Source organism: Aythya ferina, assembly GCF_964211825.1.
Source record: "Aythya ferina genome assembly, chromosome: Z".
Classification (NCBI taxonomy): domain Eukaryota; kingdom Metazoa; phylum Chordata; class Aves; order Anseriformes; family Anatidae; genus Aythya; species Aythya ferina.
In genome coordinates, this window is record NC_140299.1 from 44,583,757 (window position 1) to 44,600,809 (window position 17,053).

Below are 17,053 nucleotides of genomic sequence, written 5' to 3' on the forward strand. Positions count from 1 at the left end.
GTTGACCATCTTAAGAAGAGTTACAAGAGCATACCTAGGTGTAATGGAGACTCAACCTAGTAATATCAGTTGGGTTTTCATGGGCAATTCTGGCTCCAGATAAGCCACTGAAGCCTTACCACTGAATGGGACCATTGGAGTATAGTCAGAATGTTAGTTCCTGCTAGAAGAATTAAAGTGTTTAAAATTTAAAGTGTTTAAGGAGTTTAACCTATTTCTTATTTCCTCCTATTGGGCAACTATAATACTGTATTTATTACAGTAAAATAACAGATGTACTCTTCTGGGAAGAATCCTTATTAAGCACAAGTATCTCTGTAGAAGAATCAAATGCAACATAATATAAATTAAATAAACACTTTGTGGTATAAACAAACCTTTATCTTCAAACATGACCCCGTTTAAAAGTTTGCCTTAGAATCACAGCATATATTCTTGCTGATCTAAGACGTTCTGAGGGCTGAGGTTCGTTAAGTATGTGAGGTCGCAGTGAGGTTGCAGTGCAATTATTTTGCCAAAGCTTCGAAATCTGAAACATCACCGTGCTGCTCCCAGCCTTGGCTTTGTGACAGTTCTTGTCACATCCCTTTAGGACCGACGCGGTGCAGGTAACTACAAGACTACAAGTATGTTTTTAAGGCAATATCTTTTATTGGTGGTGTATTTTTGAACAGTATTCGCCAATAGATGTGGTGCTGGATGTGTTTTATTGTCTGAGTACACACGTTGCACCCTCACGCCTCAGAGAACCACAAGCCTAACCCCCTTCCCCCAGCCCCTCTCCACCCTCCTCTCCCGAGACAGCCCCCAACCCTCGCGATACTTAGCGCCGCGGCCCGGCCGTGCCCCGCGGGGTGGTGCCGGGCCCAAGATGGCGGCCGCGGCCACGCTCCCCCTTGGGCGTACCGCCGGGCTCCGGAGCGCTCCGCCGGGCCCGTCCTGCCCGGGGCTCCGCGGCCGCCCCCGGGGAGCGTGAGGCGCGGCCCCGCGGCCGGGATGTGCGAGGCGACCGCAGGTGAGGGCGGGCGGGCGGTCGGGGAGTCCCGAGGGGGTGTCGGGGGAGGCTCCGTGCGGCGGTTATTTCCGTTAGGAACGGCCGCCTCCTGGGCTCGTTGTGTGTTATTTTTCCTCTGGAGAAGGGGTGGTGTGTGTTGAAGTGAAGGCGAAGCTCCCCGCTTCGTCATCTTTTTGGAAGACAATGTTAGCCGTAGCCTCCCCTGTTGAGCAAGTTTTAGGACTTTTCAGGAAAAGCCGCGGTTTTGCTTCATGGTGTGTTGAGTGTGCGCTGAAGGTAGGTTGTCGGAGTGGAAAAGCTTCCAGCTGTACGTTAAAGTGGTTCAACCTCGCTATCTACAGAGCGTTCGCAGTGATTTTGCTTATTTTCTGCAGGAATAGTTGTTAAAGCGGGCTAGGGAGTGACAGTAGGCCATTACCTCGCTTTGCATTTTCTCATAAGTGGTAATGAGATAGATAGATACAGGCAAACATCTTAAATACCCTCATTTTCCACAGATGGCAAGTGTACTGCAGCTATACTTGGAAGCCACAGTAGAGAAATTTCTTCACTTTAAAGGTCTTACCCTACATAAACAATTGTCTGGTTCCAAAAAAAAGAAGCTAGTGAATCAGGCTAGTTAAAGTAGCAGTTCTTATTTCAGCCTGTACAGCGTTATTTTCTGGAACCTTGCAGCAGTGGTATCCTTAATACCATTATTTTGCCATTTTTCTCATTTTTCTTAGTAGATTTAGAATTTTGTATTTCTGAAGTAACTGTCCTGTGCTCTCTATTCTGCTTTGCACCTGGAATGCTAGTTCTGTCAAGTCAGAAGTGACTTGTAAAACTGAAGGAAATGCCTTAGAAACAAAGGCACTGTCATCTTATCATAGCTTTAACCTAGTTAATGTACTCTTCAAAGGCTACGTGTCACAGATATTACTGTAAAAGAAACTAAAATAGGAAATACTCATGTATTTTAAATTCTGTTTTGCATATTTACCAATGAGCTGGATATTACTAGTTTCATATTTCAGTCTTGCTTCTCAGTTTTGAGAAATTGCCCAAAGATTCAAATGCTAAGGGGAGAAAGTCATGCTCTCTCCCTCTTTTGTTTTTCATGGATTTAGGCATGTGTGTAAGACAGTACAAATACCTTAAAGTTCAAGAGATTAGTTGTATATAATTTATTGAATATACTGTGTGTACATCAGCCTTTGCCTCAGAAAGATATACTTGAGCTTCAAATTTCGGGGAAGATCTTCAGGCATGACTGAAGGTATGTAGTATCTTATGTACAGGGCACAGGGTGTGGGGTGGGACTTCTCATCCCAAGCAAGGATGATGGAAGGGCAGCATAAGAGATCTGCAGAATCATGAATCAAATGGAGTGATCCTAGTTTATGATCTCAATAGTGTAAAAACTAGTGGGCCACTGGTTTAGGATGCAAATCTCTTGCAGGTGAAACAGACCACACCTGTGAACATCCTAGTCAGAAGACATCAAATGCAAGAAATTTGCATGTGTTGAAAGGGGAATTAAGCTACTTGGAAGAGAGGTCCACTGTGGTTTACTAAGCAGAAACCTGTCCCAAGGAATTTCCATACTTCAAAAAAAATCTTAAAGGCTAAAGAATTTTAGAAGAGAGGCATTCTGTATACTTGTGATTTTTTCATTGTGATCTGAAAGTCCATTTATGGCCACTGCTAGCTACAGAATAGAGGGCTACGTGGATGTTTCTGTTTTCTTTTACTATATGCAATTTAACCAACTGAATGAAATATACTTATCACTAGCTAATAAAGTGTAGAGAATAACCTTGTGAGTATACGCTTCCAGGAGCTCCGGGACTGGTGAGAACAACCTGTCTCCTCCATCAGCTTTTCGCACTGAGACATAAAAGTGGGGGAAGGTGGAGTTTCTTGCCTTCAGCACTTCCTCTTTTCTGTTCCTTACTTCTGAAAATTAACTTGGTTGTATTTCTGTTTCTTTCTTTTACTCAGCACTCAGATTACGTTTTTTTTCTGTACATCTGCAAAGAATTGGAGTGTGAAAGGGTGTATGTATTGCCACTGATCGTGGGTATGAAGTACAAATTGTTGCAGGATTCTCTCTTACTCCTGTGCAAAAAAGCCTCACTGCCTGCTTCTGCTAATGACTTTCCCAGATGCAGCAAACTTATTCCAACAAATAAATAAGAAACAAAAGTTCTGAAATGAATTGTATTTGTCACTTAGTTTTTGGAAAGCTGAGCAGGACAAGGCTAGAAGTTGTTTCCACAAACTTGGAGGCCTGCTTCCTCAGTTCAGATTTGAAAACCTTTTCATGCAATCATTAATTTACTAGGACTTCCTCTTTTGACTATAAAAAGTGAATGCCCTATTTTTTCTAATGAAGACATTTTGTTGGATGTTTCCTTGTCAATTTGATGTGGATTCTCTCAACTGATATACTGCTGTTCTTATCTTTTTCTGTTAGCAGCATATATATATAACATTTTAAAATTGTATATGAAATAGCTGGAAATAAAGCAGATCAATCTTCTCTGTTGTTAGTATTTGATAAGCTGTATGAAAGCTGTAAGACTTTACAGAGACCATACAGAGGAACAGATCTTAACAGTTTAAGGCCTGACGGCTACATAAGGAATTTGGTAAATAGCTATTTCAGTGAACAACATGGGCATATGCTAAGATACTGTATGTTCTTACAGTACACTTAGTGTTGTTTCTAAACATGTTTTTTGTTTATTTTTTAACCTAATGCTAGACTTTGTAAGGAGAAAGGTGATGTTTTCGTGCATGATTATATTTGTAAAACAACTTGCTAAAGCTGCACTACCAGATTCAGGTGGATGAGAAATGTATCTAATACAGAAGATCCCTTTGACCAGATTACATGGACAGTTAATTGGATGCTAAATCTGCAGGTATCACCTTTTAGTGTTTGTGTGGGCTGAGTGAAACGATCACCGAACAATGTAATCTATCAGAGTTTGGCTTTTACAAAGGATATTTTTCATACAGATTTTCAGGCATTTATAAAACAGCAATGCTTCAGCAAACTATAATATACCTAGCTCAGGGTTTTGTTCTAAACACTAAGCAGTTTCTAAACACTAATACTAGGGCTGCTGTCAATAAAATCTTAAGTTATATGCACTTTTCAAACAAATTTGTATCTAATATTTATATTAGTATGACAAATGCAATACTTCATGCTTTTGGCTAGTTTTTCATTATGTTTTTGTTCTGCTTTTTTTTCCCTCCATAGGTACGTGGCATGTTGGAGAGAAATGCCTTGCACCTTGTCCTGAAAATGGGAAACTTTGTGAAGGAACAATATCATCTATTGAAAAGGACAAGAATGGAAAATCATTTGCTACTGTATCATTCCTGGAATCTGAAGAAAAGAAAATACTAGTATCTAAACTCTGTAGAGTTGAAGCTGGTAGAGGTCCCTGGAAAAGCGTAATATTTGATGATGGTGATCTGGAAAAGCCTTATTTTCCTGACCAAAATCTTCTGTCTTCAGCAGTGGCTTTTAAGTTATCTGACAATGGCGACTTTATCCCATATACAATTAATAGATACCTACGTGATTATCAAAGGGAAGGAGCCCAGTTTCTGTATGGACACTACGCTAATAAAAGGGGATGTATTCTTGGAGATGATATGGGCCTTGGAAAGACAATACAGGTATTTATTTTATTCTTTATGACTACATTGAGACAAAAGATAACAAACTGCAAAAAAATTATCTGTGAGGTGTAAATTATTTTATTTATTTATTTATTTTTAAATTGACTTATTTGAGAAAAGCCACCTCAGCGGAGTTTAACTTCCCTTTCTTGGTGTGAAATTGTAGGAGGCAGGATGTGACGACTCAGAACAGTACTTCGATCCAGAAACCTGTGCTACTTTAAATCAGCCCCTAACAGGCCACAAAACTGGCATGTGACCACTTCTAGTGTAAGGCTGGGTAATTTCAGTAGTTAAAATGTTAGTGCTTGTTTCATGTCGAATGTATTTTAAGGGTTGATACCTGCACATAATGAAAGTAATTTGCACAGGCAAATGTACATACACCTTTTAACTGACTGTCGGTATTAAAATGTCTTTTTCCCTTTTTTTTGTGGAAATGAATAATTTGACTGCACTGGGAACTGGAAGAAGAAGCCATGTTTACTCCCCTATCTGGGAAAAAGTGCTTAGATGTTCCATGTTACTTTTGTCACTCTGTTGGAAGTACAACTTATATTGATGAAAGGACAAAGTATAGCTGGATTTTTCCATTATGCTGTGAATAGCGATTCAAATTATTCATTTATTTTATTAAAATTAGGGTGGTTTTGTTTGAAACAATTCTCTTTAATCTGTCTGGTTTTAATTTAGCCCATTGAATGCAATGGTCTTTGTCCCTCTTTCATTGCTCTTCTTCCACATGTGAAATGCCAGCTCATTCCCTTGCTGGCAAGTGCTGTCTGTTGCGCTTCCATTGAGGAGAATGTCAGCTGATGCTTCAGTGCGCAGAAGCTTGTTCTTTAGTGAAGCATTTAGAGAAATAAGTAAACTAAATTGGCAAAACTTGTCTGGATAGGGCATTTAGAGGTGTATCATGGATGAGCAGAGGTGCTACTGATCTGTTAATGCAGTTATTAAAACCAAACTGGAGCTGTTTACTTTGTGCTTCACCTAACCTTGGCCACATCTCTTGTCCATGGCAGCTTAAGAACTAAGTAGTTATGCAAGAATTGCAAATATCTGATTTAATATTGTTGAAGCATCCACATAAGACAGTATTAAATCAGGAAAAAAATAAAGTTATCTTGCTTCTATGTCTTGTATTTGAGAGTTGTAGCTGATACCCTGATGACCAGGTCATACTGAGCATACAGCGACTTGTGTTCCTTTGTAGAATTTGGATGTGATACTATGCCTTCTAATCACAATGTCAAGTTCACTTAAGAAAGCAATCCATAAGATATTCTTCAAAAAATCTACCTTATTGAAACACAGTATTTATGCTCTTATAATGCAGTGTGGGAAAGCAGTTTGGAAGATAAGAATTAAAAGATGAGTTCACTTGTTTAGTACAGATTACTATGTATGAAAGAATAAATACTACTTAAACTTGATCAAGTACTAGATAACTGACTTAGTGTTACAGAAAGTTTTGCTTTTGTTTATCAGTTGTTTGAGTCTTACCATTTCTAAATTATAGGTTGATATCTGAGATAGACTTTTCTGTAAGATTTTTGCATTCTAATGTTCTTTCTACTCCTGTTTTTTGCTTAAATTGGCTTGAGTGCATGGCTCTCTCTTTTCAAGTTGAAGTGTAAACAAGTGCAATAATGTTTTTTATATGACTGCAGTAATTTAAAGTTTTCTATGAAAGCCTTTAGATCTCTTCCTGCATTATCTGAAAGAGCCAAAGGTTTCTCAGCAGAGTTGCTCTTTTACACCTTTGCTATTGTTACAAATGTGTGATGCATAATTCTTCTGAAACTGGAGGATCTGGAAGGCACATGCAGATTTTGTTTGGTAGAATTTTATTGCCATTCTTGACAGGATTTAAAAAGATAGTGAAGTCAAACAACATGTGTAAGCTTGCCTCTTAGTCTCGGTGTATATGAAATATTATGCATTCATTTACTTTTTCCATATATCTTTTCCCATCTAGTCCTATATATGATGGGTTTCCCTGTGTTCTTCTCATCTAACTCTACTCTTTTCAGATATTTTTCAATCAACTCTTGTGCTCTTGGCTGGCTCTTCTCCCCCATCACCGGAGAGAGAAAGCTTTGGCTACATTTTTTCCTTTTTTGAAATCAACAGCTGACAGCTCTACCTCTGCCCTGCTATGAGCAGCTGTGAAGCAGCTGCAAAAGTCCTGAGTAAAGGGAGACCGGTGAACTTTGAAAAGGGTACCTCCCTGATGCTGCATTGGTTCTTGCTTCTGCTTAGCTCCATGGATGTCATTTGTCCCAAGTGGGTGTTACAGATTTAAATGTTCTGGCCAGATACCAGAAACCTCTCCCTTTTGCAGAAGTAGGGTTGGAGTACGGTTAGCAATTGTCTCTTCCTTCTCTCCTCATCCAACACTCATGTGCCCTTCATGTCAGGAGAACAGCAAGATGTGCCTTATCCCTTCCTGTCTTCTTTATAATTTCTTCTGTAATTTTGAGACATTTCTACTTCAATGTTAAAGAGCAAATAGAGCAATTAATAAATTTACAAATGCCCTTGTAAATTCAGAATTCTCCAAGGGGAGTGGTTCCCATTTTAAAAACTGAGAATGATTTACAATAAGATAAATATATAAATATTATATATAGAAATACTAAATCCCATTCAGGATTTTGTCTGAAGTGTTTATTTTCAGTGGAACTTGTTCATTCTGTTTGTTTTGTTGTTTGTTTGTTGTTGTGTTTTTTTTTGTTTGTTTGTTTTTTTTTTACATGATTGCTGAGAATTGTTTTCTTTCTCAAGGTCATTTCATTTCTGGCTGCAGTGTTGCACAAGAAGGGAACACGTGAAGATATTGAAAATAATATGCCAGAATTTTTACGGAGGACAATGAAAAAAGAATCAAAGTATAGCCCTAAGAAGGTACATCTTTTAATGATAAGCTTTTAAGGATTTTGATAAAAGGCAATAATTGTTGTTGTTTGTTTGCTTTAGGAGTTCACATATGTTCTTTTTCAATGTTCAGTTAATTTGGTAGGTTAGGGGGTTCTTGGCCTTTCTGGGTGTGTCAGGGAAGCCTTCAGTTTTCCAGATTGTCACAGCGCATTGTCTAACAGTTTCCTAGTCTGTTAATGCTGTCGGTATGTACTAGTGCAAAACATTTGGAAGTATCTGTGTGAGATTTGTGGCTAGAGTACTTTAAAAAGTCTGTGTCAGTGAGCAGAACATAATAGTTTTGTGTGATTGTGTTCCTAAACTACAAGAAATGTTGTATGTATATGAGTGGATATTGTAATAGTACTTTTAAATATTTAAGACTAATGCATGTATTTGGTAAGCTTATTGCTAATATTCTTGTGACTTTGCATGTTGAATGGCTATTGTAATGTCATAAGTAAGGCTGATTGATCTACATAATCAAATACTGTTACAGCAAATAGGGATGTATGTAACTGTTCGTAGTGATACAGTGTAGTAGAGGACTAGTTAGTGTTAAGTCAGAGGTTGGACTAGGTGATCTTGGAGGTCTCTTCCAACGTAGAGGATTCTGTGATTCTATTCTGTGTGAATGGGAGAAATAGGATGTTTGTAATCTTACACGTCAGAGGACCCATGCAATTTCTGTTGTTCAATGCTTATGCTATTGGAATGACTAGAATATCTTGACTACCAGAACGATCTGTATGACGATAGCTTTGTGAACAATGGTTATGGGTTCACTGAGAAATTCAGGCAAGCAAGAAGAGGTGAAGGGGTAGCATGTAATGTGAGAAGACAGGGGTGCTTCTGACTGGCTACAGGACAAGAAGAATTCTACTCCAGGGGCAACAAAATATTGGAACAGGTCACAGAGAAAGGTCCATCCCTTAAGTGTTTTCAAGACCTGAGTGGGAAAAGCTATAAATGACCTTGTCTGGATTCAATGTTGCCTCTGCTTTGACCAGAAAGTTGGATTAGGACTACATGAGGTCCCTTCCCATCTCACTTGATGTTATTTTTCTGTGATAACAAATGTGTTATACAGATTGTCTTAATTTTTTTTTTGATGCTTTCTGTTTTAATCATGTATTAACCAGAATTATGGATTGGAGGAAGCTGCTTTACTTCTTCAATCTTCTGTTTTTAGCATCTGTAAAACATTACATGGTATATGGATGCAGATGCTATAAGAAAGCAGTGTGATAGTATATCATGTCTTACTGCAGTTGATAATTTGAATAAATATCAGTACTACTTTGGCTATTTTTTGTACCATTACAGTGTGGTTTTTTTCATGTAGTATTTGCACACTCAGTAAACTTACTTCTGAATTTATATTGACTGTTCAGATATTTTCTGTATTGTGCTTTGAAGTGACAGAATAAACAGTTCAAACTACTAAGTGGTAAAATAAATCTCAAGATTTTGATATTCCTTATTGAGAAAGGTTTGTGCTGAAGATTTTCAGTAATACTGTGACGGTTGTTTGTTTTCAGCCTTTCCTCATAGTGGCCCCTCTTTCAGTGCTGTACAACTGGAAGGATGAGTTAGACACGTGGGGGTACTTCAAAGTCTCCATCTTACATGGCAGTAAAAAGGATGATGACCTGAGCCGTATCAAGCAGGGGAAATGTGAAGTTGCCCTTACAACATATGAGACGCTTCGCTTGTATTTAGATGAACTTAACAGGTAATTATTTTAATGCATTTTTCTACACATGCAGCTTTAAATGCCTGTTTTATTCTGTGTTACTCCTTGAAAGTACATATTTCTAATGTGTGATGTATTTACTGTTAAAATCCAGTGATTCATTGCATGGAAGAAGTGAATCCCACTTAAATGTCTTTGGAGAGTTTACCCTATACTTTCTTTGTAATAGGATGCTTGGGAGAAGTGTTTGAATAGTTTTCATAAAACTTGTCCTTGCTGTTTAACCCATTCATGAAGTGTTCTCTAACAACTGCAGGAATTGCCTTCCTGAAACAGTGGTAGATAAAGATATGCAGAAGATATTTCTATCTTTCAATACAGTTTAAGGAAAAAGAGGTGTGGAATTTTTTATCAAATGTTCACAAGGTATTTTCCTTTTTATTTGTATTTTTCACCTGCTTGATGAAATGCCTGAGTCCTAAAAACTTAGATATACAAGGGAAAGTATATAGGTATCCAGTTTTAAATACACAATCAACTTAGCTGAATCAAAGTCTTTATGAGATTAGATCATATTAGAAGTCCTACTTTGTTTGTCTCATGGTTGCCAGTGGTTTTAAATGAGGAGTTTTGCCTTCCCCTTTGTTATATTTGGGAGTACTTAGCTTTTCACCTGATCCTAGTGGTCCTCTTTCCCTGTTTCATCTTGGAAGTAGGGTACAAGCTGCATGAACAGCTCTCTGTTAGTAGTAGCAGCCTGCCCTTAGCAGCTAGTGTCGTTTGTCAGTGGCTTTGCAGACCTTCTTGTGCCGGGTGATAGGAAAGGCCCAGGGCCCTGTGTGTCCTGCTGTTCTGGACAGCCATCACCAAAACAATCTGATCTCCAACGATCTATCTGCAGGGCTGAAAAAGAAGTGCAGATAGGAGAAGACTAAAGGAGTAATGCTAGCAGTACCCTCTCTTCTTCCTGTTGTCTTTCTGAGGAACTCTTCACACTTGGAGATTGAATAGCCCACGTCAGCACAGGAGGTCCCATGTGTGAATAAATACATCGCTTTAGTGTATGGATTTACCAAACCATATCTGCAGAGCATGTGACTAGATGGGCTTGATACTCTTTTGACACTGAGAGGTGTCATGCTTAGCTAGAATGATGGATTGGCCTCAGACTGGCTCTAAGTAGTTATTATTAAGGATGGCTTGACAAGATTTTGTTCTTAAGTTCTCTAGTTGACTTTCAAGCTTCTGTAATAAGTAGATTAGCTGTGAAAGCTCTTCATAGCTAATTTCATATCCTTGAAGTTAGCAAAGCTTTAGATCGGGTATGTAGAAGTTCTGTAAAGAGAAAGAATACATAGACTCCATTCTTCATGTAAATTAAGTTATTAGCAGACTTTAGGAATGTAAGAAACTTGGATGTGAGTATTTAGTAGGCATCAGAAATGTTACAAGATGATTTTCGCAGTAGTCATGTAAAACGCATAAGACCCACTCAGGAAAAAGGTTTTATATAAATGCATCTGCTTCAGCCTTTTGCTGCTTCAAATAACAAATAATTTAATTGAAATATTCATTCATGTATATAAAGCAATCTTATAAAATTATTAAATTTCTTCCTAGGGACTTGATGATTTTAAACTTATATCACAGTGGACAGTTCATTTTGCCTTCAAATTTTATACTTGAACTGGTTGCAAAGTCTCATTCAGTCCCTGCTTCTGCTGTTATATGCCTCTTGGTCTCAAAATCATGAAATTCTAAGACACCTCTGCCATATTGTTTTTTTATAGATACTGAAGAAGTTGTGTGATGCTTTCATTTAGGAAACTGCAGTTAGAAATGCTTTGAGTCTATTCCTAGTTACAGTGGATAGTTTTTTGGGGAGGAAAAAATGAAGTATACCTATGTTAGTCATGGTTCAGAAGTTCACAGTAAGAGATTTATTCAGTTTATTTCTAAATCTTCTTAATGAGTGGAATTAGTGCTGGTAAGATGTGCTGATTGATAGTGCTGGCGAGACATGCTGTAGTTGATTGCTCCGGAAATGGAAAGCTTTCTTCACAGAAAATGTTTGATACAGCTGACATTGGTTCATCTGTTTGTCTAAGAGTTTTAGCTGTTATACTTAACTATGGCAATTAAATTTACTAAACAAACAGAATATGAGGAAACTGCTTTGTATAACACAATGTAAAATACGAAAAAAAAATACATACTTTTAGGCTATACTTATCAGGGCTATGTGTGTGACTGATGTCAATTTTTATGTGTATGTGGAGTGATGGGATACGTAGTTTCAGTTAAGACAGTATTTCTTCTGCTCTTCTGCAGTGTAGAGTGGTCTGCTGTCATAGTGGATGAAGCGCATAGAATCAAGAATCCAAAGGCTCAAATAACTCAAACCATGAAGTCCTTAAAATGCAGTGTTCGCATAGGCCTTACTGGAACCATTCTTCAAAACAATATGAAGGAACTGTGGTGTGTTATGGACTGGTAAATAAAATAGCTTTTTTTTTTTTATGGTAAAACACCTGTATATCTTAATTATGTAGTGGGATTGGGATAGAGCTGGATTTGGACTTGTCTCTGACAAGACAAGAAAAGACAGCATATTTGTGAGAATGTAAATATTTTTCCATATATGAATTTGAAGTAAACTCTTTCTAGGTCCGCTTGTAATACGTATTTTGCAGGAATTTAATAGATTTGGAGTTCCTCTTAACCTTCCCTAGTGGGTGATGAGGCAATGGAACAGGTTGCCCAGAGAGATTGTGGATGCCCTCATCCCTGGAGGTATTGAAGATCAGGTTAGATGAGGCCCAGAGCAACCTGATCTAGTGGGTGGCAACCTTGCCTATGGCAAGTAGGTTGGAACTAGATGATCTTTGAGGTCCCTTCCAATCCAAGTCATTCTATGATTCATTTTATTCTATGATTACTTCTTTGAGGAATTTGCGAAGCATTTAGTTGTTTGTTTGTTTGTTTTTCCCTTCATTTCTCTTTCTTTTCTAAGGACTTTTTTTTTTTTTTCTCTTCTCTCTTCCACACAGTAGGTTGAGAATGATTACACAGCTTTGAATGACATCATGCCTTTGTTTTGTCCAATATGTGCAGGTCATTCTGACATACTTGGAAGTTGAAAGTAATAGTATTTTGCTGCTTTTCAAAATGAACTAGTGCAGATTTTACAACGCAACAGTCTTGTCCAAGGAAACTTTTGAGAGAGAAGTGGAAATCCTAGATATAAATCCAAACATAGAAGCTTTACTGGCGATACTTTACAAAGGAAAAACAAAGGAAACGTTCTTTAGGTTTAAGGAAATCCAGGCTGAAGCTGAAATATCAGGAAAGAAATTCTTTAATGCTAAGCTTAGTGTTGTATCTGGTCCATTAAAACTATGCCAATGTTGTTGATGGGTTGTTCCAATATATAGTGATGCCAGTGATTACTAAGTTCATGTTTCTGTTGGGTTTCTTGGAATTTTATTCAGTAAATTGTAGTATCTATATAGCCTGTTTTTAATAAAAATGGTAAACATTGAAAATGTGACAGTCTAGCTTCCTATTTAAGCTCTTAAACAGGAGCAGCCTTGGAGTTTGGAGTTTCTGTATGCTTGTGACTTGGTCTGCTGAGCTGTAGATTTCTGGAGACGGCATGCCTTTTCCTAAGGGGAATCTCTTTAAAATTTGAGGATCACAATAAGTAAACGAAAAAATTTGAATGTCTGGAAGTAGTGTATGTTTCTATTTATATACACCACTTTTATTCATTTCCTTACTGGTTGCTAATTTAACATCTCTTGCTGTTAGCCAAAAACAATGTATGGTATGCTTTTTTAATCAGTGGAAAGGGATCGGCAGTCTTGGTGTAAAGAAAACGCTGCTATTCCTTCAAGACCAACCCCCTGCCCCACTCTTTTTTTCCCTACTTTTTTTTTTTTTTTTTTAACAGGGCTGTACCAGGACTTTTGGGTAGTAGAATGCATTTCAAGAAGAAATTTTCTGATCCAGTGGAGCATGGTCAGAGGCACACTGCAACCAAAAGAGAGCTAGCAACAGGTCGTAAGGCCATGGCGAAGCTAGCAAGAAAAATGTCCGGCTGGTTTCTGAGACGTACTAAAGCACTTATCAGTGATCAATTGCCAAAAAAGGAAGATAGAGTAAGAGCGCCTGTACATTTCAAATACAATGCTAATGAATATTTCTCTTCTTTATTATTGTTCTCTCTTTTGTCATGCCTCTACTAGTTCATGGTTTTCTTTTGGACTTATGAATTTAAGAAGAATCCAGAGCCTTGAAAAAAATGCACATGCAGTAGTGTGCTTTGTTCACATAATTACTATGATTGCATGTTGAAATGGAGTTAATCAAGCATGAAAATGCTCAGCTAGACTTCTGACTAGTGATTTACACATCTATTTTATGTGCACTTCTGTGCTTATCGTTGCAAACACAATGCAATGTGTGTAAATCTCTTGAAATTTGATGTAGGACTTCTGAATTTGCAACTTGATACATTGTACGTAGAACAGCTTGCTTTGAATCTTTTCTAACTCTCATTGTCAATCATTAAGTAGAAGAAAAAATCCCAAACTAAAAATAATGATTATTAGGTCTGTAATCCTGTTCATCTAGTGCTATTGCAAACATCATATAAACAGTAATAATACTCTATAGCTAAGAGTTCTAATTAATTCTTATTAGATATATTTCCTTCTAAGTAGATGAATGCATTAATTTGAAAATGTTTTTGTTTTCAAAATTTGGTATTTGTTCTTCATCCTTAGGTTATAATAATGTTGTCTAAACTGTCTTCTAAAGGAAAGATTAACACAAATGTCAGTCAGTTGCCTTTCTAAATCTAGCAGGTTTTATTCTTTTCATTCTCTTGTTAATGTGAGTATATGTTCAAGTTACTGCTGTATTATTATAGCTCAGCATGCTGCTGTTGCTTTGTGGGTGGCCTGGGTTAAGGAATGGTCTTGGGATTTCTGTCTCCTGCTGGTTAAGACTAAAGATGTCATGGAGATGCCACCCATGGTCTCTGAGAGGAGGGATAAGAGTTTTGGCCATAGCACTGTGTAGATCCTTGCCTTCTCAGTGCTTATTCTGTTTGTGCTGCCTGTGGTGTTGCCCTACAAACAGCTAGTGCCTAAGAAGAGGAAAGGGCAAATTAAGCAACTGGCAAAGCACAGGGGAATCCTTAATTACAATTACGCATTTCTCTCTCTCACTCTTCCCTCCTCCTGTCCTTCCACAAAAGCCCTACTGAAAGGTTTATAGAAACCTAACTGCAAGTTATTGTAGCTTGACATTTGTATTCTTTGTAGAATTTTGGGAAGGGATGAAACAACTTTATGTATGTTTTGGATACCGTTTCATACTACTTTTGTGTAAAAATGCAGATTTTTTTTTGTTTGTTTGGGGTAGAATAAATTCCTGTAACTATTTGGGCAAATATATTACTGTTTTCTACTCTAGTTCCAGAGCATTCTTGATGCAATGCTCTTTGCTTTTATTGTTTGCTGCTCATAATAGTATTTTTGGGGTTTTCTCTTTGGCAGATGGTGTACTGTTCCCTGACAGAATTCCAGAAAGCAATATACCAGGCTGTGCTGGAGACAGAGGATGTAAGCTTAGTATTAAGAGCAGGAGAGCCCTGTAACTGCAACAGCGGCCGTAAAAGGAAGAACTGTTGTTACAAAGTAAGAATTTACATTGTCTGAATTTTAGAACATAAGACTTGCATACTTGAGTAGTAGATGGATTTTCTCAATAGGTTCCCTGCTGAAGGTGAGCAGATTGAAGTGGCTGTCTGGCCATTAGTTTGGGATATCTGACTAGAAACATTGGAGTTAGGGCATTGGAGTTAGCAAAGTTAAGGCTTTGCTAGCTGCCTTAATAAGCAGTTAGCTGCCCTGCAGGTAGTCATTATTAATACAGTAAATTTGGTTAATACAACTTTAATAAAGTTGTATACAACTTGTATAGTAAAGTTGTATTAAGTATGTCTGTGATACAGTTTATGTTGGAAAGGGTAATACATTGGGATGTTCACTATGTGTAAAGTATGTTGCTACCATGCACCTTAACTGGTCAGTGCAGAAAGATACAAATTAGAGACAACCTGGACACAGCAGATTGTCTGGGTTTTGGCTGTGTCATGACTACAGTTAGATCATGTCTTTCTTTGCCACTATACATGTGCTTTTATTTACCTTACTGAAGGGAGAACTGTGACAAACCTTACAACGCAAGCAGAATGTTGTTCACTAGGAACAGCTCTGCAGATTCCTTCCTTCTTCTTTAACGTTGATTAATCCAGCTTTGTGTTTTTCTCTGTATCTCTTAGTAGACTTAGGTTAAGGAAGTATTTTAAACACATAGAAGTATATATCTCACACTTGCTTTTCCCTGTTTAACTTCTGGCCTATTTAGGTTCTCAAGCATTGGTGTTTTTTTTTTGTTTGTTTCCCATTCCACTAATGTAGTTTATTTAGTCTTCTGCATCTTGATTTAAAAACAATGTCAGCCCATTTAAGTTGCCATGAATAGTGCCATTAGCTCTTTGCAAGCTCTTGTTTAGTGTGATGTTTTATAGAAAAATGTAAAATGCTGTAGAATGTGATTCACAGAGGGCATTAGGCAAGTCTGGGAATACTTGAGAGGTCTTACAGACTGACTTATTCCAAAGTTAACAATGAAATTTAGTAACCTGATCAGGGAAAGGAAAACTAGTATTGGTCAAAACAGCCAACCATAATCAGAAAAATACCTGCTGCTGTTGCTGCTGCATTGTAGAACATTTCAAGTTGTTTGAATTATGTTACTTTAGTTGTTTGTGAAACCTTATAAATTTTTGCAGTAAAATTAGCAGTTGTAGGGTAAGAAGTCATTCAAACAACTCTACTTTGATTTGCATTTACATCAGTTGTAAGGTTACTGGTTTTTTGCCTAACAAGGAATTCTTGGTTATATTAATTTCTGCAGATATCATGCTATCTGAAGTAGTTAGCAAAGAATGAACATGGCTTTTTTTTTCTTTTTGAGAAGACATTTTTTATTAAAAGGACCATGAAGCTAGGAATAAAAACTTAATGCATTTTTCTTAGAAATACAGAATGCATCGGTTTGGAATCAATTTTAGTGCTATGCAGAACTGCTAATACATTGAACCTTGTTAGAACGGTATTTTAGCTTTTCTTATTTTCAAGTGTATTTGTTTGCATCAAGCATTGTTGTTTGTTTGTTTCTTGTAGGCGAATGCTTATGGTGAAACAATTAAGTCACTGCGCTTCAGCTATCTGACAATCCTACAGAAAGTTGCAAATCATGCTGCACTGCTGCAGACAGACAACACTAGCAAGCAACAGGTTAGTTTCAGAAGTTTTAAACAGTTGAACTTGTGGAAAATAGGGTGAAAACTTTTGAATAAAAATTTCTGCTGTCTTCTTTCTCTATCTTAACTAAATGTAATTCAGATATTTTTCAAAATTCTCTTTCCATTCAGTAACTTAGAATCCAGCCATTATTTAGTAGATAGAGATGGCACACAGTGGAATGTTGATATAGTTGATGATTATCTGGAAACAGGGTCTATATTAAAATTGAAGAACTCTTGGAGAAAGAGTCATAAATGCAATAGAAATAGCATTATTAGAAATGTTTACAAAGTGTTTACTATTATAAGTGTTTACTTTGTGCAAATAACACATTCTAATTGCTTATTTATATTTTTC

General features: G+C 37.4%; 1 protein-coding gene across 3 annotated transcripts in view; it reads left to right on the plus strand.

Annotated features, from left to right (window-relative positions):
* Positions 1–857: 857 nt before the first annotated feature.
* The window catches only part of ERCC6L2 (ERCC excision repair 6 like 2), a gene marked incomplete at its 3' end in the record, with an annotated part of 54,185 nt that continues 37,989 nt past the window's right edge, over positions 858–17,053 (plus strand). For 2 of the 3 annotated variants that reach the window (XM_084504015.1, XM_084504018.1), the window contains exons 1-8: positions 858–1,015; positions 4,269–4,693; positions 7,487–7,606; positions 9,160–9,353; positions 11,646–11,807; positions 13,267–13,474; positions 14,879–15,019; positions 16,574–16,687. In XM_084504015.1, the coding sequence (XP_084360141.1) occupies positions 997–1,015; positions 4,269–4,693; positions 7,487–7,606; positions 9,160–9,353; positions 11,646–11,807; positions 13,267–13,474; positions 14,879–15,019; positions 16,574–16,687 (1,383 nt within the window). In that variant the 5' untranslated portion in view covers positions 858–996. Of the gene's footprint in view, positions 1,016–4,268; positions 4,694–7,486; positions 7,607–9,159; positions 9,354–9,630; positions 9,741–11,645; positions 11,808–13,266; positions 13,475–14,878; positions 15,020–16,573; positions 16,688–17,053 lie in introns of those variants that run through there. The other variant, XM_084504016.1, reaches the window with a different exon arrangement.